The following is a 23,411-nucleotide window of genomic DNA, read 5'->3' on the forward strand; positions in this document are numbered from 1 at the left end:
AAACCCAACTAAGCAGTTATGAGTTCGAAAAAGCATCACCGCAAGTGAGCTAATAAACGTTGCGCTGCCCTTCGAAGTTTATGAGCCGATTAGTGTTGTTTAAAATGGAATAATTCTAAAAATGAATTGGTGGAACACAATAAATTCTAAAACATAAATAAACAAAAATAATAAAACAAAAATAAGAATAATAATAAGAATCCATTTTGAGGATCAGGATTCCAGTGACGAATTTCTCCTACCGATTACCAATTCATTAGGCACCATCAAATTCTCAAGTCTATTGCCGAGAAATCTGCCTCCAGTTCACGAAAAATAATATCCTCAAAGCGTATTTACAAAACAAGAACGAAGATAAAAGTAAAACTTTTGGAACAAGACAAATGAAATAAAGCTAGCATATTTTATTATTTAATTTTGACGTGTTGTTTTCTTTTCCCACAGTGTTGCTCGTTCTGGCCTGTAATTATTCTCATAATTATTGAGTGAAAGTCACTCTACAGCTACAACATGGTGAAAGAGAATAAGAACGAAATAGTAAACAAGAGGGTCTGTCCGCGCTCCTCGTACGTGAAATCACCGGTTAGCAGATAACAAATTGCCATTTCATTTCCCCGGGCAAAATTATTTCGCATTACTTTATCGTCCAACTTTTCGGGTAAGTGTATTTATAATCTTTGCAAGTTTCATAAACTTCTCGTTCTACGGAAATATTTGCGCGTTTCAGCCATGACAATCATATCGCTTGTGTCGTCGAACAAATGCTTCGGCGGAGTGCAAAAGGTGTACTCGCACCAATCGAAGGAGTTGGCGTGTGAGATGAAGTTTGCCGTGTTCCTGCCGGCATCCACCGAAGATCGTAAACTGCCGGTGCTTTATTGGCTATCGGGACTCGAATGCACCGAAACAAACTTTATACAAAAAGCCGGTGCCCAGCGTTATGCAGCTGAAAACGACTTGATCATTGTCTGCCCGGATACATCGCCACGCAATGTGGACATCCCGGGTCAGGACGATTCGTGGGACTTTGGATCCGGTGCCGGATTCTACGTTGACGCCACTAAAGACCCGTGGTCGAAGCACTACCGTATGTTTAGCTACGTCACACAAGAGCTGATCGACGTGGTCAATAACAACTTCCCGACCCTGGCGGACAAACTTAGCATTTCCGGCCACAGCATGGGTGGCCATGGAGCCCTGATTTGTGCGTTGAAAAACCCCGGCCTTTTCAAATCCGTATCCGCTTTCGCGCCCATTAGCAATCCGTCCAAATGCCCCTGGGGTGAGAAGGCATTTACGGGTTACCTGGGAGCCGACAATAAGGATGAGTGGAAGCAGTGGGACGCCACAGAGCTGGTGGCTAGTTACAACGGACCACCGCTTGAGTTGTACCTCGATCAAGGATCGGCCGATCCGTTTCTGAATGGACAATTGTTGCCGCAAAATCTGGTCGACGCTTGCCGGGCCGCTCAGGTGCCGTGTGTGTTGAATATGCGCGAAGGCTACGACCACGGTTACTTCTACGTCGCCTCGTTCATTGGGGAACACATTGCGTACCATGCTCGCCACTTGCATTAAAACATGGCGTCACAGCGCACAGAAACAGATTGATGAAATAATAAAGCATCAAATTTTATTCTATTTCTGCTTCTCCAGCATTCACTGCGCTGGTGATGTTCAAGGCTATTTCTTCGGTGGTCCCCTTAGTTCGTGCCAGTAGCCAACGAAGTGCTCCCGCAGCGGCCACAGGTTGTGGGCCCCGAAGTAACACCAAAACAATCCGAACATGGCGCCTCCGAGATGGGCCGAGTGATCGAATATTCTCCATCCCAGCAGCACACCGGCCAGATCGATGCCCATTATGACTTTTATTGCCTGCAAGATACAATCATTATTAGGAACAAACCACTGAACCCACCAAACAGCCGTAGAATTGCGAACTTACCGCCCCGGCAGAAAACGTGTACATTGGTAGGAACAGTATGCTAAGTTGTGTGTCCGGATATTGCGTACAGACGTACGCCAACACGGCCATGATGGCGCCCGATGCACCCAATGATAGGCCTGGCTGTCGAGAAACGGTTTTAAAGACGTGACTGGCAAACGACGCTATCACGCCGGCACTCAGATACATTCCCAAAAACTGTTCCCGCCCGAGCGTAGCAACGGCCGCGTGGGAAAAGCTGTGCAGAACGTACATGTTGGCCAAAATGTGGAACAATGAGTAGTGACTAAACGTTGACAGTACCATGGGCCAACAGACCGCTTCTGCAATTGAAAAGGCCACCGCCATCGTTAGTTTACCCTAAACTGTACACAACGCTGGCCACTACTTACTTGCCGCAGGGTTTGAGGCAAAATATTTTACCATCGTTGGCGCAAGCCTCGGTATCCGCCAGAGTCCGTAAACGACCGCGTTCAGTGCACAGATCGGTGCAAATACTCGTTCACCGGGCGACAGTTTGCTCCACCAGCCGCTCAGCTCCCGTTGCCAATGGTCCATTTCCTGACGGTGCTGTTTTGCTCGCTCGCGGAACCAGTTCGTACTCAGCTTGCTTCGCAGCGCTTTCATGGCACGCGCACGCACCGTTTCATACTCCCAGATGGATACTCCTACAAAGCTACCAGTCGTGAACTACGGAATATAGGAAACAAAGATCAGTGATCACTGCGCACGGAAAAAAGTTGGCAGCTTGTCCGTGATCTTACCGCTACGGTGAACAGAAATGATCGCCAAATTTTGGACGGATCAATATAGCCAGATTCTATGACAATTCCCTGCACCTCCGTCGGAACAATGGTTTGCTTTGGCGCGAACGATTCCGCCCGTGTGTTTCGTCCCGATCGTGTGTATCGCAGTATCGCAAGCTGCCGATCGCCTCCCGATTGTTTCAGCAATTTGTGAGGAGAGTGAACGAACGAATGAAACCTTGAAACCGGCATCGTATAGGTCAGAAAATATTGAACCAGCGAAGGGTCGACGATTCGAAGAACAATTTACCTGCCGACGAAAGGCATCCCGCGACAACAGAGGAGGCGTAAAGCCATGTTTGTTTGCTTTTTCGACCGTTTCGTTACTGAGGCCTCAACATAGCATGCTTAGTATGGGCCCGGCGTACCGTTAAGGAACATAAATTTATTCAAAATCCGTATCCGTGCGTCTGGTTCCGTATTACACAAGTTTTCTGCTGTTTACGAATGCCATGATTTCTGGTGAGCAAAAAAACCAACACAACAATGTGTCACGCAGCCGACATCAGCTGTCATAACGGTGCCAAGGTGCTTAGATCTCAGGGTGAGCATCGTGTGAAGAAATTCCCCTTTTTCCGTACAATTGTTTTCTCTCATTTCTAACATTTTCACTAAATATACTTTCCATATCCCATGAATCGTTGATTCATATGTACGGATTAGTTGCTCTTTTATTGTTTCGACCCCGTTTGAAGAGTTTCTTCGGTGGCCCAATCTGATGTTCTATATTGGGAGATATTTGAAAAACGAAGTAGGACGATTTGAGCGCCTCGATACTTTGTTGAACGTGGTGATAGAAATTTTCACGCGCTTTAAATTGCAGTTATATACTGTCGAAAGTCTTCTAAATTCGTTATGTTAGGCTTTATTCCCCAAACTTGCCCCACGGTCCATCCAACGTGCAACAATCGTTTCGATCGGGCAACACCTAACAGCTGATGCGGGAGCTCTCGGCCACAGCTGTCAAAGTGTCCTCACTGCAAACCCTCGTTTCGTTGTTCTTTTCGCGTTTCATTCAGTACGGCCAATATCTTTCCCAGCTGCTCCGTCCTCTCGGATCAGTCGACCGTCCGCCAGAGACTGTCTCTCTTCTCGGGCATTCTGTTGCTTTTTTCCATTGTCACCATCGTTGCCACCCAGCGCAGTCCGTCCCATCGGCTATTGGTTTCGGCTCGTCGCGGTTGCAGCTCGAACTCCGTTGTAGCTCCCCAATCCAGTGCCATTCTGTCGATGGCCAGTGTGACGCCACTCGACCGAAAAGGGCAGTCGAAGCTTTAGTGTCCCGGCATCCGCCGAGAAGCTGTGCGTGTGCGCCGCAAAAACGCAATTGTATTTTTGTGCGTGTTCCGGCTGTGTGTGTGTGTGTGTGGCGCTCCAGCAAAGTATCCCGTTTGAGGCGGAAGCATAGCAATGTTCTTAAGTGCCTTCTGAGAGCCGGCCCCGGGTTAGCGAACCCGACCGAAAAGCGGCGGTCCGAATGCAAACCGTTCACAGGAAGTCTCGCAACAATCCCTGGCCAAGCGGTCAGTAAGTGGAGCGCTAAGGTGCCCGAAAAACGAGCTTCCAAATGTTGGGTCGTTGTGCAGAGCCACCAGAGTGTAGCACGGGTGCCAGTAGGCGACGGGAAGAGGCCGAAGTTTTCGGCAAGGTTTCAACAGTTCAACGCGGGCGCCTCTGTGGCCTGCCCTGAATTCTGCTCCACGTCGTCCAAGAAGAAGGCACAAGATGTAGGATGATTTTCCCGTGAGCTTTGGTCTCGACCCTGTCGATGCGCGACCATGTGTCTGTGTGTGTCTATGTGCCCGCCCCAATCTTGAGTTTTCGGCGTGCCAAATCAATGGCCACAAAACGAGAATAAGGAGAAGAAAAAGAAAAGAAGAAGCCTTTCTATGTTGGTGTCCCGCGTTGTATCTTTCCAAAAAGTATAAAAAAAGGAAATCTTCCGCCGAAGTTTTGAGTGTGTGTCTGTGCTTGTGTACGTGTATGTGTATTTTATGTTTTCTCTTCTCCCGCGATACATCGTGCATTGCTCTCCGAAGTGACCACCCTTCGTATTCAAAAGTTTTTGAGTGTGCGGTTTTCGGAATCCTGGTCTAGTACACCCCATCCGCCGCCGTGGGCGGTGGTGGTATGGGCGCGGGCAACGAACGCGACGAAATGTCCCAGGCGAACTCGTTCCAACCGTGGAAACAAACCCTTCCCGTCGGATTGCCCTCGAATCTGGGCTCCGCGATCTTTGGCGCTGGCGGCGGTGCAGTAGGCTATGGAAAAGTTCCACAACCACCACCGACATCAGCAACAGCAACTGCTCCGCCGTTGCAACCGTCACCTTCATCGTCGTCGTCTTCGTCTTCGTCGTCGTCCTCCGCATCGCTACTGCCAGCGCCTGCTACGTCATCGCACCTTCTGCAGCCTGGAGCCATGCATGCGGATGGTCGCCGTGAGCCGGCACCGATCGGCAGCACGGGTGGAGCTGCGCTTGCCTTCTCCCCGTCGTCCCTGTCCATGCACAATGGCACGGGAAACGATTTCCTCGCCCAAATGGCGGTCAACAAGCTAAAGCTAGGCAAACTGAACACCAGCTACGAGCTGACGGCGGCTGTTGCAGCATCCTCCGCGGATGATGGGCTCGAGCTCGATCCGGGGGTGGCGGCTATGCGGGCGATGATGACGGTGTCCGGCCAGGGTGCCCCGCTCGGGGACAGGGAACGAGAGCAACAGATACAGCAAATGTTTGAAAAAACCGTCAGGTAAGCGAGAGAAAGACACCTATCTCGATAGGAACGTAAAATACTTCTAGTTTATCTGTGTAAGGATTGGGACATTTGCGAAATTCAATGTGCTGTAATCTTGCCGTCCGATCGTGGTTTACAGGATAAAGGACAATGGCGTCGTTAGGGGCTGTATGAAAACTCAGGGGGACTCAGTTATGAAAAGGCTCTTTTTCCTGACAGCAAACCAAAAACAAACAGCCGTACCGTAATTTCAAGTTCATAAGAGTCGCGTTTCGATCACAGGATTGCTATTTTCATTTGAAATATTCAACAAATTAGGCGATCTCTCCAAAGCACTTCAGACTAAATGATTGTTGGAACGCAAATCAAGAAAAAAACAATTGGTCAGGGATAAATTTGATTCACCACTTACGGTAAGCTATTCAAAGCCTAAATGTGTTCCACCTCAGAATCGAGACAATAGTCGCGCTCCAGACTGTTACGTTATGACCGAGACAATAAGAAGTAGCAAACCAAGCAACCGGCGCATGAAGCAGGAAATCAAGCAACAGGCGCGCGCGAAGCACGATCGAACATGTTTAGGACATGTCTCGGAAACGTTATTTGGGTGGTCGAACATAGTGCACATTGACAGTTAGAGAGTTCAGTTGCGAGCATGAAGTGACGCGTGATGGTCGAATCTGTGAAGGTGATTAAGTCCGTAAAAAAGTTTTTGGTTCGGAACTACGAATCGAAGCCGATTAACAAAACATATTTTCCTAGAACTTATTGATCGCGACTCAACAATGATCATATTCAATATCAGCTTTCGGACGTTTATCGTCCAAATATGTCAACTTTGGAAAGTGTGCAGTTTTCTCCTATTGAATTTAATTTTTTTAATAAATGGTAATTTCCATCTTAAATTTTTTTATTCACGATTATTGGCGGCATGAAGTGACGCGTTGACGGAATGCACCTTTCGCACGAAAATATGGCGGTACGCTTGTGAAAACAGGGTAAAGCATGCTGTCTACTGAAAGACAAAACACTGAAACCCTCACCGACACAGCCCGGGGTGCCACGCGAAGTAGAAAAACAAATCATCGCATTTTATTATCGTTATCTGGCCTCGCGCGTTACCTTATCGGACCACTTTTTGATTCCTCGCGCGTTCTTCTTTTTCGTACCTCCACGTCTCGTAACCCCCACCCAAATCACCGCTCTGCTTTCTCTCTCTGTCTTTCGGTCATCTTCATTAGTTATGTTCATTTATGTTCTCTCCGAGTGTTTGGTGCCCCGTTTATGCTCACAATCTATCGACGCAACGCGCTGCCTGCTTGTTCGACTTTGCCCACGGTGCCAGAGAAGCGAAACGATTTGTGGCTCGACGTAAATAAATTAATAAGGCTGTTTTCAAACGGTGTCTCTCGCGCGCGCACAGCCTAAAATAGGAGCGAATAATTTCGCGGCCTGCCAGCCTTCCTAAGGTTCGCATCGAGCGTCCAAACAAAACGCATAAACTCTGCATACCAGCGTTCGACCAGCCGCCCGCCCGCCAGCGTAGCCCAAATCTTACTAATTGCTTTAAATTGTCACCTTGGCATGATGAAACACACACGCGTCTTCGCCGTGGCATTCGGCACCGTGTGACGCTTAGCACTTTGAGGAGCTTTGGGAGCGTTTGATCTAATAAGATTCGCGATTCGCGTAGTCGGCGATGAAGCGCGGTGTGTGGTTGTTTTTCGACTTTCTTGTTATTGTCTCACCTACGATAGATGGTCTGGAAATCAGCAGACCAGTTCGTGTGGTCCTCTAATCCATACGATGAAGTCCTTTTATTGTTCTTATCGTTTGCGATAACAGCGATACTGCCCATCGCCGGCATCGCGGGCTGGCTGAATGCGAATGCGGACAGTAGATAGACGTGTGTGTCCTTCACTCACAGCTCGTTGAACCCTGATATGTGGCTACAACCCCGGACGCACACTGTTTGGCGTTTTGGCGATAAATAACGATCAATCTAGTGATCGATGGCTATCGACGTTGATGTGCAAGTAACAAGAGTTTCGATTGAAGAATCCGTTAACACATTATTGAAACGATAATGATATTCAAATATTAAACGATGCATAGGGACTGAAGATTTATCTAAAACATTTTAATGTTTTTTTATGGCTCATCTGTCTGAACCCCGTTTACTTTGATTGCAAAGACAACATGTGTAGAAATATTAGGAACGGTGGTCGATTTAGTGCCAGAATGAAAAAAGCAACAATCCGAGCAGCAACTAACATTGGGAACTATTTCCGCAGTGACAACACCAAGAAACAGATCCTAGAAATATTGGACAAAATCTCCATCCTGCGACCACCGGAACGATTGCTGCTGTACCTTCGTATGCCCGGTGGCTATCCGGAAACAGGTACGAAGCGGTTCTCGATCGCATTAGTCGCTGCCATTTCATTTATTTCACCCTTTTTTGCGCTGTGTAATGAACGCAACGTAACACAGATCCGTTGCGGCAATCGCAGAACCCACTCGGGACGCGCCTTGAGATCAACCATACGATCAACTGGGTTCGTTCGCATCTGGAGCACGACCCGAATGTGTCAATTCCGAAGCAAGAAGTATACGACGACTATGTGTAAGTAATCGCCTGACGGTGCATGAATGCGGCCACTAGACTGAGCAACGAATCTTTCTGCAATTTCTGGGCTTTGCTCGTCGTTCCGTGTCCACTTACCGACCCCAGGGGGTACTGTGCCCGGATCAACATCAAGCCCCTGTCGACGGCGGATTTCGGAAAGGTGATGAAACAGGTGTTTCCCGGCATTCGGCCACGCCGTCTAGGCACCCGCGGACATTCCAGATACTGCTACGCGGCCATGCGAAAGGCGACAAAGCTGCCCATACCGAAGCTGCCCGATCTTACGGATGTCGGTGGTACGAGCGAGGTATGCGCTTCGACGACGCTATCGATTCGATTGGAACGTTCTCCGTTCCCGTGTGACTCACTTTCCCTCTTTGATATATTCTGTGCAGAAAAATGGTGCCGAAACTACCAACTTCAGCGACGAGGAATCGTGGAAGGTGGTTAAGCTGTGGGCCGAAGCGATGCTGCCCGCGTGTTTCGGTTCTATCAACGAGCTGGCCACGTTCATCGCGAAGAACAACCTCAACTCGCCAACCGGCGTCACCAGCCGGCAGCAGCTGCACAAGAAGATCCTCCAGCGGGAGTTGAAGGAAAAACGAAAGCTTTCCGTAAGTAAACGACTCGAGTACGCACACTCAGTACTGGGACCTCGCCACCAGTCTCCCCGTTTAACAACATTGTAGTCTCGAAATGCCCGTTTGCACAGCGTGTGCGCACCGGGAGTAATGGCTCTCGTTGGTCGGCGGCGACACGCAACACGAGCCACAAAACGTGACTGCGTGTTCGTTCGCTGGTCTGGGTCTGGGCGCGATGACGAACGTAAAGCACAACGATTTATTAATTTTATTCCCCCTTTTTTCTCATCGTTTCACTCGTTATCTTCTGAACACCCGCTCAAGGCGGTGGCGTTGAAAAAACGGCGCAAGAAACGCCGAAAGACCCTTTCGACGAGCATTTGTGAAACGGGGTCTTCGGAGCACCGGAATGGCGGGCAGGAAGAGGAAAATAATCCTCAGCAACCATTCGGTGTCCCAGGAGTAGTGCAACAAACGGAAACCGTAAGTACAAAGCAAACACCGACCGTTGTTCAGCAGCAGCAGCAGCAGCAACAGCAGCAATTAGCGGCCAAGCATCGCGAGCTGCTGCTCCAGCAGCACATGATTAAACGCGAGCAGCAAGATTGTCTCGATGAGGACAACAACAACACGACCAGTGGCGTTCTGGCCACTACCACCACCGCCAGTGGTAAGATGCTGATCCTGCAACGCCAGCAAAGTACAAATCTCAACTGTGATAACGCCAGCAACAACAGTGGCGCGTTTGAGTCGATCAGTAAAGAGCTGGTGCTCAGTGCGACGAATTTCACGCCGAGTGATACGCCGGGTGTTCACGGTCAGCAGCTGCTGTCTCCCGCTAGTCACCCATCACCATCGCTGCAGCAACTGCAGCCCCAACAGCAACAGCAGCAACAGATGATTCATCAGCGACTCCTGGAAGCCGGAGGTATGCGTAGCCCACAGGACCAGCACTTTCTCTCGAACATTTACTGCAAAAAGGTACGCCAGGCGCAGCAACTGAAAGCCGTACAGCAGCAGCAGCAACAGCAGCAACTGCAACAAAATCAGCAACAACCGCCAGCACCACTGCAGCTTCAGCAGCAGCTGTTCTTCCCCAACCGTCCCACTGGTGCAAAGCGTCAGTTGCCGGGTAACTTGGGCTATGCCAGCAGGCAGAAGCGCCTGAAGTTGCTGCAGGCCCGGCAGCAGCGTTCGCTCGAATCGCAGAACAACAGTGCTCCGCGGTACGATGAGCAGGGCAATTTGATATTGATCGAAGCACCGCAGGATCAGGGCCGGGACGAGTTCATTATACCACGCGAGCGGGTGATCAGCATTTGTAACATGGACAAGAACGCCCTGGACGATTATCTGAACTGCGAGGAAGAAAACTCGCAAGATCAGGATCAGGAGCTGTTAAAGTACTTCCCCGAGGAGGCAGGTCAACCAGCACCACCAATGACCGGAAATCAGCTCCACCCCAGCGGCGAGGGCAGCATGATGGAAGGTAGAACCAGTGCTACCTCGATGGACACGGACAGTGGCAGCTACGGGGCAATGTTTGATGATAGCGAACAGAAGCTCTTCCAGATTCGGATGATTCTCGAAAAGAACCAGGCCACCCAGAACAGCCGGATGCAAATGCAGCAACAGATGCACCAATCGATGGAAGCCCAGCTGGCGGCGGGTGCCTCTTCTTCCGGTGCAAGTACTTACGAGCATTCACAGTCTGGGATGGGCTTACAGCCCGGCTCGGCGGCTGCTTCGCTTGCGATGCTATCTCAGCGTCACAATACCCACGGAACAGCCGGGCCCACCGGTGGCATTTCGACGGAACAATCGCCGGTAGGAATGGTCAGAAGCAGCGAGCGGGAACCAGGGAAGCAGAAATTTTGTGGAACTCTCGATCTTAAGCACTGCTCCGGGGGCCTCGAGGGAAACTACGAGCTCGGTGGTGGCGTTGGTGGTCCGTCAATGAGCCTCGGCGGAAGCAGCGGACAGACACTACAAAGTCCGACGACTCGGCGCCGCAATTGCAGTTTTGTTCCGATTTCCCAGCCAACTGCAAACAAGCAACAACCGCCGGCCATGGGCACCGGAGGAGGATCAAACGTTAACCATACACCGAACGTGAGCCCATTTGTTAGTCCTCGCAGCACACCGATCCACCGGAAGGTTCCGAAGGGGGCCCCAAACGGCCACACGCTGCAGCAGCAGGACCAAAGCAAGTTCAATCATCAGATACACCAGCAGCAACTGCATCACCCGCAGCTTCAGGGTGGCAGCAGCTACAACCATCATCCTCATCATCAGCAGCAACTCCAACATCAGCAGCAGCAACAGCAGCAACCGCAACAACAACAACAGTACTCCTCCGTTCGCACGTTGGGTGGTTACATCAAGAACGAACTTCCCGCGTCGGCTCCTCCGTCTCCCTCGATGATGCAACCGTTTCGGTTCGGTTCTACGCTCGGGGGCCTGAGCTGTGCCGGTGGAGGCGGCCTTGCGTCGCAACAACCGACCGCATTCCAACCGATCTGTGGACCGCAGATGGTCGGCATTGGCCCCGGCAGTATGCCGATGGCGCTCGAATCACGCTCGAGCAGCGTGCCGTTGCTGCAGAACTACGAGGGCTACTGCAACTCCAACTACAATTCCGTCTCGCAGACCCCGGTCCCGTCGGAGTACGACGATTTCACCGACACCGGCATCCTCGACATGCTGAACGAACAATCGGCCCAGATGTCGGCAGAGATCAAGATAGAAGAATCGGAACTGACGCTTCCTGATCTGCTCGATCAGCAGGCGCAACGCGAACAGGAAGCTGGCGCTGGTGGTACAGAAGCGGACACCGGAGGCCGCGGTCCCGGAGATGCATTTTTCTCACGAGCAGGAATAGGAGAAGGTGGAGGAGCAACGGGAGGTGGTGGTATGTTTAGCATCATTTCGCGGTCGGTCCCCTCGACCCCTTTGCCGCTGTTGGGCGGATTCTCTGGAGGAGGCGGCAGCAGTGCGGCGGGACTAGCATCGGCAGGGGCCGCCTGCTTGGGTGGCAGCGAAACCGGAAGCGGGTTCGTTTCGAGCAGGAGGTCACTTTTCGAGTACCCGAAATCCGTCCCTTCGACACCGATCACAGTCAGCGACGGCGGTTGCCACGAGGCTTCGATCTTTCAGTACAGTCCCGAAACGTCACGCGATTTTCTCATCAATGGCAATTCCGTCGATCGAAGCAAAGCTTCTTCCGCTGGTGCTTCCAGCTTCTACGGCGGCGCAGGGGATGCTGGATCTGCCACTGCCGGTGTCGGAGACGGAAGCCTGGGTATGTCGAGCGGTGGCGCTGGCCGAGACGTAAATGGAAACGTGGCGAACGAGTTGGCCGCACTGCAGGCTGGCAGCGGTAGCGGCGGCGGCGGTGGCGGTGCATGCTCGGTGCACGATGCAGCCGGTGGTCCGTCGGACGAACCACCGTCGGCTGAAATGGCCAATCTGACCGACGGCATCGAGGGACTGTCGACCGATCTCGACGCCGTGACCGAGTCGATGATGGACTCGGACATCCTGCAAAATCTGTAAGCAACGGAAGCACCAGCACGTGGAAGTGCACACGGGGAAAGCGGCCAAGCCAAGGGCAACGGTTTTTGATATGTACGAGATGACGTCGTACCGCAGCGGTGGTGGACGAGCAGCGGCAACATTGTAGCTACAATGTGTGTTGGTCGTTTTTATTTGTTTGGTAATTTATTCACCACGTGCCATCGAACTGTGTGAGATTGTGTACCAAGACGAGGGGCGGGTTTGGGATCTGTCTTAGTGCGCACGATAGAAGCACACCAAGCCATTATTGGGCCATTAGTTTCGTTAGATGCTCTCTCTCTCTCTCTCAATCTCTTTCTCTAATGCAATAGAGACACTTTAGTCACTTCGCCTACTTTGCTGCCGATGCTGCGGTACTAGAGCACCACACACACAGACAGACTTCTACTACTAAGCGCACGATAGTGAGTGGCGGCGTTGCGACATTGGCCTTGAAATAGTGCGACCACACTTCGGTGCGCTGCGGGCTGAATGCACTTTCCACTTTGGCTAGCGAATGCGCCGATGGCGCGGCTCGGCCTGGTTATGGGAGGTCGGCATGTAGCCGGGTGCGTTCGGAGCAGCGATAATACGTCGCATGCGTCGTAGTAAGCCCTGGCACGTCCAGCTGCATGCCCGTCTAAGTCCCACGTGCTGCGCACGGACAGGGTAGAAAAGAGACACGGGTGTCGGCCGTTGGAGCTCGATGCGCAAGTGGGGCATCCGGCGATCCGGGATGAGCGGGAGAACGCAAAATCGTCAATCAATTAGTACGCTCAGCAAAGGAATGGGGACCGGGAGTTGTTGGCTTGTGCCAACGGCATCGTCGTTAGTAGCAACATTGTTGCTGCTGCCCTGCACGGACGGAAACGCTTGCTATGCCGTGGGTCGTACGGAATCCACGGTTTGTGCGTTAGCCAAACGATAATTTTTATCTATTTTATAACTTTTCCCAACAGATGCTTCCATATTTTGTGTACTAGATTTTGTATCCTTTTGTTTACTAATCATGAAGTGAATATGGCAAATGCAGGGCATTTGTGGTTAATTTTTAAACAGTCGCATTATTAAGCCATCAAGCCAGTTCCGAGAAATATTTTTTGCTAATCGGTTTCGATGCGTAGTTCTGAATCAAGCATGCGGAGATCAAAAACTTTTTTTTTTGGACTTAATCACCTTCACAAGTTCGACCATCACGCGTCACTTCTTGTTCGCAACTGAACTCTCTAACTGTCAATGTGTACTGTTCGACCACCCAAATAACGTTTCCTAGACATGTCCAATACATGTTCTGATCGCGCCTGTTGCTTGATATCCTGCTTCACGCGCCGGTTGCTTGGTTTGCTCCTTCTTATTGTCTCGGTCATAACGTAACAGTCTGGAGCGCGACTTTTGTCCCAATGCTGAGGTGGAACACCTTAAGGCTTTGAATAGCTTACCGTTAGTGGTCAATCAAATTTATCCCTGACTAATGGTTTTTTCTTGATTTGTGTTCCAACATTCTCCGGTCCGTAACCCTGTACCGGAATCGGTTATCGGGACAGAGTTACCATCAGGCATTTCAAGCCTGGCTAACTTCGCAACCGCTCTTCTGAATCCACCTGTCTTAATACGCACCCAGGATTGTCTGATACGACCATCCTTGGATACATTCAACTATTCCTCGTACCCAGCATTTCTTCTTTTCTCCTTCAACTAGAAACACAAGTTCTGCCGCCTGGAGCCCGCCTGGTTTCGCTAAACCATTTGCTCCTTATATTCAGGGTTGGAACATAATCCCGGATCCAACGTTCCCACAGAGCCCGTCCCAACTGCTGAGAACGTTGGAAAGCGTCGCGAGAACGCTAAACGTTTACCGTTCTGTGCCGTAAAAGTTCTCGTAACCGAGAACGAATAATTCTTATTACCTAAACTTCAAAACCACTACTCCCGCTTGTTAGCTTAAATGAGAATAGGGAAACTACCGATACAACCGAAGCTGGAAGTTTTTCGATAGTTCCATCAGTTCCATGTAAGCGGGTTTGCTAATTGTCTGCAAAATCAAGCGGCATATCTCTTCGCGCCCTTTGATGCAACAATATGAAGCGCATTGTAGCCAGCCCCTTCCTCGAGAATTGTCGGCGAATTACCCTCACTGATTAAAAAGCGCGGAAACTTCTGGATCATTGCCTGCACCATGCTCACGCTGTTTGCTTTGATAAGCTTTCGAAACACAACCAGTTGCTTTCTAGCATCGTAGGCTATCTTAGGTGTCTTACGTTTTAGAGCATCGTTGGGTGGTCCTTTATAAAAAAATCACATGCCTCTTCGTACGACTCGCAGGCGCACATACACACACACACTGATGGGGCATACTGGGCGTCAGGAACTTTCTGGTTTTGTCCTGTAGAGCCGTCATCGCCTGGTGTTGGCGTAGTTTTATTATGCTTCACGGTATGACATGTCCAGAACATGTTCTGATCGCGCCTGTTGCTTGATTTCCTGCTTCACGCGTCGGTTGCTTGGTTTGCTCCTTCTTATTGTCTCGGTCATAACGTAAAGGCCCGTTTACACGCTACGATATATCTGAACAATGCCTTGTATCGATTAATCGTAGCGATATATCGTTGCCAAGGTGGAGCGTCTACACGCCACGATGTATCGTTTCGATTTGCAATCGCAGATCTCAATGTCATGGAAACAGCCATGGAAGAAACACTGTGTTTGTCTGCCTTGGCATGGTGCGTTTCTGTTAAAAGGCAAAAAAAAGAACGTACCAAGAGTACTAATCGGTCACGGTGGTCGAGGGTTTTAAAGCGAGGCAATTATTCTCACGTTAAACTTTTGCGTGAATTGGAAAACGAACCAAACGATTGGAGGAACTACATGCGGATGAACGTGGGAAACGTACACAGATTTACTAAATATGGTGACTCCGTACATTGCAAAACAAGATACGGTTATGCGGCAAGCGATCTCTTCCCATGAGAGACTATCGGCCACATTACGACTGCAGAAAATGCAGGAAATCATAATACCACAAGCGTGGCTTGTATATCTGATCTGCTGCAGAGCCTGATGCTGCTGACTTTCTTACTTTCGCAGATTCTTTGCGATACACAGTCCTGAAATTACTAATTTTCTTCACCACGGTATCCCTGGTGCAGTTGGGGTCGATTTTCCGATATATTTGAAGCAAAACATCGTATCCCTCCGCCTTTTTATTCCGATCACTATAGTCTTTATTTTTCACTTGCCAAAGACATGGCAGACTTTCGTAAACCGTTAGTAATTCATTTAAAATTTCGCGCGAACCTTGAGAAACGAGGTCTGCCATATTGAATGGCGCAGAATGAAGCGTTTAAAACCAAAATATTGACATGTCAAACCGCCATCAACACACGCACACATGTCTATCCACCGTCAGCACACTCACACATGTATGGAGATTGGATCCATTGGACCGAAATTGATGCTCGGCGCATTCAATTTTTTTGATCTGCCAATCTGGTCGTATACAAGCAAATTGGTACTTTTTTGCTGTCTACACGGAACGATATATCGTTGCAATCGGTTTCATACAAGGCATCGTTCAGATATATCGTTACGTGTAAACGGGCCTTAACAGTCTGGAGCGCGACTTTTGTCCCAATGCTGAGGTGGAACACCTTAAGGCTTTGAATAGCTTACCGTTAGTGGTCAATCAAATTTATCCCTGACTAATGGTCCCAACTGCTGAGAACATTGGAAAGCGTCGCGAGAACGCTAAACGTTTACCGTTCTGTGTGGTAAAAGTTCTCGTAACCGAGAACGAATAATTCTTATTACCTAAACTTCAAAACCACTACTTCTTTTTCCCGCTTGTTAGCTTAAATGAGAACAGGAAGCTGAATAGGCAATCAATTCCTTCACCACTCCGACCGAACCGTGCTTGGCGGCAAGGTGTAAGGGCGTCTCGCTGCGCCTTTTTTCCGGCGTGTTCAAGTACATTTCCAGTAACTTGGCACTCGCTTCATCGTTCGCGGGAGATAGCGTACCGTTCATCAGTTCCATGTAAGCGGGTTTGCTAATTGTCTGCAAAATCAAGCGGCATATCTCTTCGCGCCCTTTGATGGCAACAATATGAAGCGCATTGTAGCCAGCCCCTTCCTCGAGAATTGTCGGCGAATTACCCTCACTGATTAAAAAGCGCGGATACTTCTGGATCATTGCCTGCACCATGCTCACGCTGTTTGCTTCGATAAGCTTTCGAAACACAACCAGTTGCTTTCTAGCATCGTAGGCTATCTTAGGTGTCTTACGTTTTAGAGCATCGTTGGGTGGTCCTTTATAAAAAAATCACATGCCTCTTCGTACGACTCGCAGGCGCACACACACACACACACTGATGGGGCATACTGGGCGTCAGGAACTTTCTGGTTTTGTCCTGTAGAGCCGTCATCGCCTGGTGTTGCCGTAGTTTTATTATGCTTCACGGTATGGCTTTCATTACCCACCGGGTAATTACTTGTCCATACGGGATATCGTTATCCCACCGCTGTCACCACTTGTAGCACGACCACACAGAATGATTTCCAACAAGAAACTGATGACTCAAAGTCCTTCGGCTTTAGTTCGTATTTCAATATATTAAACCTAATTTGTTAATTTAACAACACACTGCAAGACTGCAGAATGTGAAGTTTCCCGTGTTTCTATTAAATGTATCGCGAGTCGAGGATTCGCTTGTACAGCCGCGAGTATCTGTATCGGCAATTTGTTGGAGAGAATCACGGCGATATAACTTCAGCATGCTGGTGACTTCATCCATGATCTCTCTACAGCTACTAATGTTTGCCTCTTTGTTGTCGTCATCCAAAAAATCGGCAACCGGCCTCTCGGGTGTCTCTGACTATATTTCGTCACCGACACTTTCGAGCGGCCGTGAATCGATGATGTCCTCGGCTTCTACCAGGGTTGTCTGCAGGATCTCATCGGTCCTTCATTGGCGAACGAAACACTGAAGCAATGAGTCCAAGTGTGATCTGTGCGCTAAAAGATCTAAATATTCTCGTAACCGAGGACGAATAATTCTTATTACCTAAACTTCAAAACCACTACTTCTTTTTCCCGCTTGTTAGCTTAAATGAGAACAGGGTAACTACCGATACAAACGAAGCTGAAAGTTTCTCGATAACAACCGAACATTCTCGAATGATTGGCGAGTCGAGGATTTGCTTGTACAGTCGCGAGTATCTCTATCGGCAGTTTGTTGGAGAGAATCAGGGCGATCTAGCTTCACCATGCTGATGACTTCATCGAAAATCTCTCTACAGCTGCTAATGTTTGCCTCTTTGTTGCCGTCTTCCAAAAAATCGGCAACCTCTCGGCTGTCTCTGGCTCTTTTTCGTCACCGACACTTTCGTCTTCGACGGTAACGTCCGGTAACGTTAATTGCATCCAGACATTGGCGAGGACCTTTGCCGCGAACACTTGGGCTTTTTCTAGTTCGTCATATGAATGGATAATGGCACCTTTACATTTTGGACATGCCAACACCGTGGCGTTCCAATTGAACTTGCTCCAAAAACTAAACACATAACTCAATATCGTCTCATCAACAAAACGGCTTAGCGTCTCGGTATCCTTTAAACAAAAAAGGCGTTTTCCTCCCGCATCCATCGTCTTAAAATCTCTTAAAACTTTGGTGTAAATAACACGACCACACAGAATGACTTCCAACAAGAAACTAATGACTCAGAGTCCTTCGGCCTTAGTTTGTATTTCAATATATTACACCTTATTTGTTAGTTTAACTCCAACACACTGCAAGACTGCAAAATGTGAAGTTTCCCGTGTTTCTATTAAATGTATCCCGTCCCGGATGAACTCTTAGCTTCATCGTCGTATCGACAAAGCGAATCATGGAATGTTTTAGAATGCGATTAAGCCGGTGTTATTCTTCCGATCCGGTTCTGATTTGTCTAAAATATCTGCTCTTCGCTTCTTCCTTCGGCCGAAAGTAGTTTTAATAACTCCGTATCGAATGCCCCCATCAAGTTAGGGTGCAATCGACCATTCATGCGCAAGAGTGCCGTTAGGTCTAATTAGGGCCAGATTCACGGCGTCACTGGCATTTCGAATATCAACTTCTCGCCGCCGCATGGCTTATCTCGCACACGCAACCGTCAGCGGTTGTCGACTTGTTTGAAAATGCACATTTAAATGTTGAAAACCCTACGCGTCCCATGTCCCACCTCCGTTCGATTGCCGGATCGAGTGCCGTAAATTAGCATAGAAAAATCAATAACTTCGTAGTTCGCTTCCCGTCCGACGCACCGGGCGCGCGTGTCTTTCGCGCCGCGTGCTGGTCGTGTCCGTGCACGTGTCTACCGATAAGTAACCTGCCAGACCCTACTCGATACTAACCATCAGCCACCACATCTGGACTGGGATCGGTTACACTTTGGTATGCGTCAAACCCTCCGCCGGCTTTTCGATCGGAATTCTCCACTCTTGAGCGCCCGCAAATTGTTGCAGCTTGTTGTAGCGTTTAATCCGTGTTCGTTTCTTTTTCCCCCTCCTTTCTAATGTCATTACGTGCCGGGAACCGGGAACAGCCCTGCGTTACAACCCGTTCCTGGGACCGGGAATATTAGTTCCTGTGGTTAGAAAGATAAGCAGCTACAATGTTGCCAAACGAGACAGCCGGTTCAAGTGGGCGGCTCCACGTTCCGCAGTCTTTGCCCGCGCTAATGTTAAAGACGAAATCGAGGATCGGCATTCGATTTGTGGCAGGTGTTGAGAGCGGGATTCGTCTTACCGACCGAAAGATAACGATACGTAATCTATGATCAAACTTGCCTGTAACATTTCACCTTTACACCGCACACACGGGAAAGCCTCGATGGGCATATCGCAAGCGATCGTCGATTTGAAGTGATTTTAATTGAACGTAAGCGTTCTTCGTCATCCGCCGGGCGGCCATTATCGTCCCGCGATGACCGACAGATGACGGTGGAAAGCATGACGCGCCATGTTCAGGAAGGGCAGCAGCCCGCTCAAGTGTGCGGTTAACCGGAGCTCTCGAGCACGGACCGTAAAAGGATGCAACAATAGACTGACCCCCGCTCAAGAGTGGCCAAACCGGCCCCACTTGCTGCGGTTAGCGGGATGAAGTACCACCAATCATTGTTGCTGCAAGATATCAAACTTTGTGGCCATTTCGATCGCACGAATCGAGACTGGGCGAGGGACCGAGGTCGAGGAGTCACGTGCTCGCCGGCCGGTGCCTGGATTAAGTAGATAGTCCCACTCCGAGGGTGAAAGTTGTTGGGGTGGTGTTGACGAACCCCGCGAGTAGTCGAGTAGATGCCGGGGTACGGTTGGCAGTGTCCGTGAATGGCCGATCCGGCATCTCGGGGGCGATAAAAATAGTTTAAACAAACACAGACACAAACACACTCCACACTCTATCGGCGGGAGAGACTGCAGCACTGCACAAGTGCACTATTCTCGGCTCTCTTGCGTGCACTTTTGCTGCAACTGTCTCTCCGCGTCTCTCGTAGCGACGATGCGGCGTCATCGTCATCATTACTACCGGCAGCAGCAATGTTCCAGTGCATCCGACGAGGCGAATGGGCCTTGTCCTTGAAATGGTATCGCCAGTACGTCGACCCAGTAGCGTGCACCGTGTGCAACCCGTTGTGCATGTGGTATGTGCTGCACGTTCGGTCGTCGCCGTCGTCGTTGTGTAACGGACTCCCTAACTCGGCCACGCACAGTGGCCAACACAGGGAACGGTCGGCAAAGTGAACCGAACATTAAATTCCATTCCGCTGCTTGTGCTCAACGACTCAAATGTGTCGTTGGATGGGTTTTGGACTGCTAATCGATAGCTTCCGGACGCTCGGGACAAGTTGTCGTATCTGCATATTGTAATCGCTGCTGCGCTCCGATCCTTGACGTCATCGTGTGGCACCTGCTCTCCAGCCGGTGGCGGCAGCTGCGCCCCAGATTAACCATTCCTGGAATTCACACAGGAACGGCCGTGCACAGGTGTTGTTCCGCGAGCAAAGTCACGAGGATATGCATACGGTTACACTGTAGATAGAGTTTCATTGTCACACCGAGAGAATGAATCAGGAATAGGTCGAGATTTGACAAGTGAAATTAAAACAGTGCTATTTATGAGATCGCTGCGCAATGTTTGGACCCCCAACCAAACCACGACCCAACGATCCATCATAGATCGATCGAAGTCATAATAACAGTCGCTGGGTTTAATGACAACAATCGCGCGAGGTTCGGAGAGCGAAGTTAGGAAACGGAGGCTTTGGCTGCCACTGCTGACCGGCAGCAGCCGCACCAGACGTGTTACGTAAAGCCGGTTGTTGAAGGAACCGCCGAGATTGGTGTGTAGACATATTTTGAATCATGGCCTGGTAACAGCATCGGCAAGCCGACACCTTCATCGTATATTTTACCCGCGAATGGGTTAAAAAGCGCACTCCGTTCCATGCTGACGACATTTTGCTGCTTAGAATGATTTCCATTTCATTCGACGACGCTTGGAGAGCGATGGATTTGATAAGCCGCCCGCTTCCTTATCGGTGTCAGTGACAAACAGCGGCACAATTCTCTTCTCGGCAGTTGATAACGTCGGTCACGGCGACGATTTCTTATCGACGGCGATCACTATGTTGTTACTTATCGGGCCTCAAATCAGTGGTTTAGTTGCAAATTGCATGAAATTGAGTTATTATAATGCTGTGGTACTTCTTTCTGAGGGTAGCGATCGAACAACGATCGCCGTCCGCGATGGATCGTGGAGCACCCACTGGAACCGAACTAAGAGCTAAATATGCAAATGTTTGATTATGTTGTTATTTCATCCATCTTTTTTTTGTGTAGTTGGGAAAAATAAAAAGTTATTGTAATGTTGTTACTTGTTGGTGGGTTTCTAGTTTTGCAAAATGGCAGTCTGTAAGAGGGATGATGGCACGTGCAAATCAGCGATACAAACGACCAACCGCGCGCCTGTAGCCTGTGTGCCGAAGACCAGGAATTTTAACAATACGAACAAAATTTTACAAGCTTTTGGCAAACATAGAAAACAAAATATATAAAACATTGGCCACGAAACAAACTAAAGAAAAAAACATGACTAAAAACTACGAGCATAATCAAGTTGGAAAAAAAGAAACAAAAATAACAAAATGTTTAAATCTTGGACCAAAATTATTTACACAGAGTAGGAAATTATTAAACAATGGCGGGAAGAAACCAAAAAAAGCGGAAATCAAGTGCTAAAACGACGAACGACATCAACCACTTTAGGGAAATAAATTTGTGACAAGTATTGTGAGCGAAAAGTGCTGAACTTTTACTATTACTGACTGGTTCTGCTCGAACGTAATGGCCGTGGTTACGAGACGATTGCGGTCAAATATAGCCGTGAATCGTGGCAAAAACAAGGGGTGGTTTCGGAAAAAAAACGGCAAAGCCTGTTGAATATCCACAATCAACCAACGTAATCCCACCACGAAACAAGGAGCGAACAAGGCAAATGCAGAGGACCGATCTAATAACTATGACTGAGTTGAGTGCGCCGCCCCGCCGGTCGGAAGGATGTGGGCAGGATGACGACGGGCGCCCCAATCTTAACGAGTGACCCGCGAACAGAGCGAACCCTTTTCTGATGGGTCCTTTCTTTTTCGCTGATTCTTTCTCCATGGCGATGGCGTGCGAACCATTTGTGCCCGACTCCGAACTAGTGCGAATCGGACACAATTGCGTACGTGGCTGATAGTATGTGCGAGCACACGAGTGAAAGTGGAAAGGAAATGCGCGAAAGCGCAGATAGCCGAGAGAGTGCGCGAAACAGGTTCCGGAAGCGAAACTACTCGGTGGAAAAGAACGCACGCGCGCGCAAGGGTGGCGCGTGCTGGCAAAAAAATAATACCAATGGAAAAAACTCAACGAATGTCCAAAAAGGGGATGTACTAGAACACTCATTCTAGTACGGCAGGCCCACCGCGGCCGTTGACGGTAGAGGTTGACGGATGGATCGGAACTTGAATTACTTGTTTTTGTTTGTTACTGTTGGCGCAGTACCGCGAATGATGCTACAATATCTGATAGGCAAGAAGGAAAACAGAAAGTGCAAATTAATCGTTAAGTGTTGACAATTTGTTTTGAAAATCGAACGTTACGTTTGTTTGTTTTGTTTTGTTAACGTTACAGTGAACAGCTGAACGTTAAAGTAATAAAAACGGTTAATGTATGCCACCGAAGAAGGGGGAAGCAAATGAACGGAACGTGCAAAACGCTAAAGCGCACCCTAAGGTTAAGTATTTTAGCTAGCGTACGAAAAATGTAAAACATTCACGCAAGATTTCTCACCACAAACACGTGAAAAACGCTACGAGTACTAAAAGTGATCGACGCTCAGTGTGAATGTTAGCAGAAGCGATCCTTTAATCCTTTTTTAATTCATAGTTTTTACGTTGTTATTTTAATGAATGTATCGCTCGTTCGATCACTCTTCAGATTCGCGCTTCTGGTAGGTTAGGTTTGTTTTGTTTAATAATGTTAGGATTTGTTTTCCTTTTCATACCTGCGTTACGAGGAAGTGAAACAATGTTCTGAACTATTTCATTCCTCTATTTGTTTCTTTCTCCTTAACGACGCTAACGGTAGCAAGTAAACTGCTGAACAACAGGACACACCATTACGCACATGGTAATTATATTTAACCGTGAATTCAGATAAACTGAAACAGTTATTATGTTAGTCATTAGTGAGGCGCGTGTAGTAGAGACGCGCGAAGCAGAGACAGGTCAAACAACAATGGTCAATAATCCGAGCTGAGCTTGATGTTTGCGAAGGACCTCGCCCGATTGGGAGAGTGAGCTGAAACATGCGAGGAGAAGCAACGAAGCTAGAACAATGGAAACCAACTTATATTCATATGATGGATGTGCCTAAAACAATATACGAACAAGCTAAACATGTAGTAGAAATGTGATGCGTTGTGTTTCTTTGTCTTGTGTTCAGCTTCCCACGGTCCGACCTCCGAAAGTTCCCGTTTCCAGTTGCTACTCTCAAACCCAACCGTCTTTTATTGATCACATCGGTACGGAAAGAAATGCAAATAAATAACAATACTAAATGCTACAAGGCGCTGACCCGCGCGGCAAC

At 48.9% G+C, this 23,411-nt stretch overlaps 3 protein-coding genes across 3 annotated transcripts; 2 read left to right on the forward strand and 1 right to left on the reverse strand.

The window, feature by feature from the left end:
- Window positions 1–577: 577 nt before the first annotated feature.
- Window positions 578–1,635, forward strand: LOC128275090 (S-formylglutathione hydrolase). Its single transcript, XM_053013476.1, has 2 exons — window positions 578–658; window positions 728–1,635. Exon 2 carries the CDS (start codon window positions 730–732, stop codon window positions 1,576–1,578), a length of 849 nt encoding a protein of 282 aa, XP_052869436.1. The 5' UTR covers window positions 578–658; window positions 728–729; the 3' UTR covers window positions 1,579–1,635.
- On the reverse strand, window positions 1,624–2,943 carry LOC128270105 (presenilins-associated rhomboid-like protein, mitochondrial). The gene is made up of 4 exons (XM_053007510.1): window positions 2,710–2,943; window positions 2,338–2,635; window positions 1,946–2,268; window positions 1,624–1,875 (listed from the first exon to the last, which is right to left on the reverse strand). The coding sequence occupies exons 1-4, from the start codon at window positions 2,941–2,943 to the stop codon at window positions 1,684–1,686; spliced, it is 1,047 nt and encodes a 348-aa protein (XP_052863470.1). The 3' UTR covers window positions 1,624–1,683.
- Window positions 2,944–4,908: 1,965 nt separating this feature from the next.
- On the forward strand, window positions 4,909–12,251 carry LOC128270106 (uncharacterized). The gene is made up of 6 exons (XM_053007511.1): window positions 4,909–5,501; window positions 7,781–7,890; window positions 7,980–8,112; window positions 8,221–8,422; window positions 8,511–8,729; window positions 9,021–12,251. Exons 1-6 carry the CDS (start codon window positions 4,909–4,911, stop codon window positions 12,249–12,251), a joined length of 4,488 nt encoding a protein of 1,495 aa, XP_052863471.1.
- Window positions 12,252–23,411: the final 11,160 nt, after the last annotated feature.

The sequence above is a fragment of the Anopheles cruzii genome, chromosome 3 (genome assembly GCF_943734635.1).
Source record: "Anopheles cruzii chromosome 3, idAnoCruzAS_RS32_06, whole genome shotgun sequence".
Taxonomy (NCBI): domain Eukaryota; kingdom Metazoa; phylum Arthropoda; class Insecta; order Diptera; family Culicidae; genus Anopheles; species Anopheles cruzii.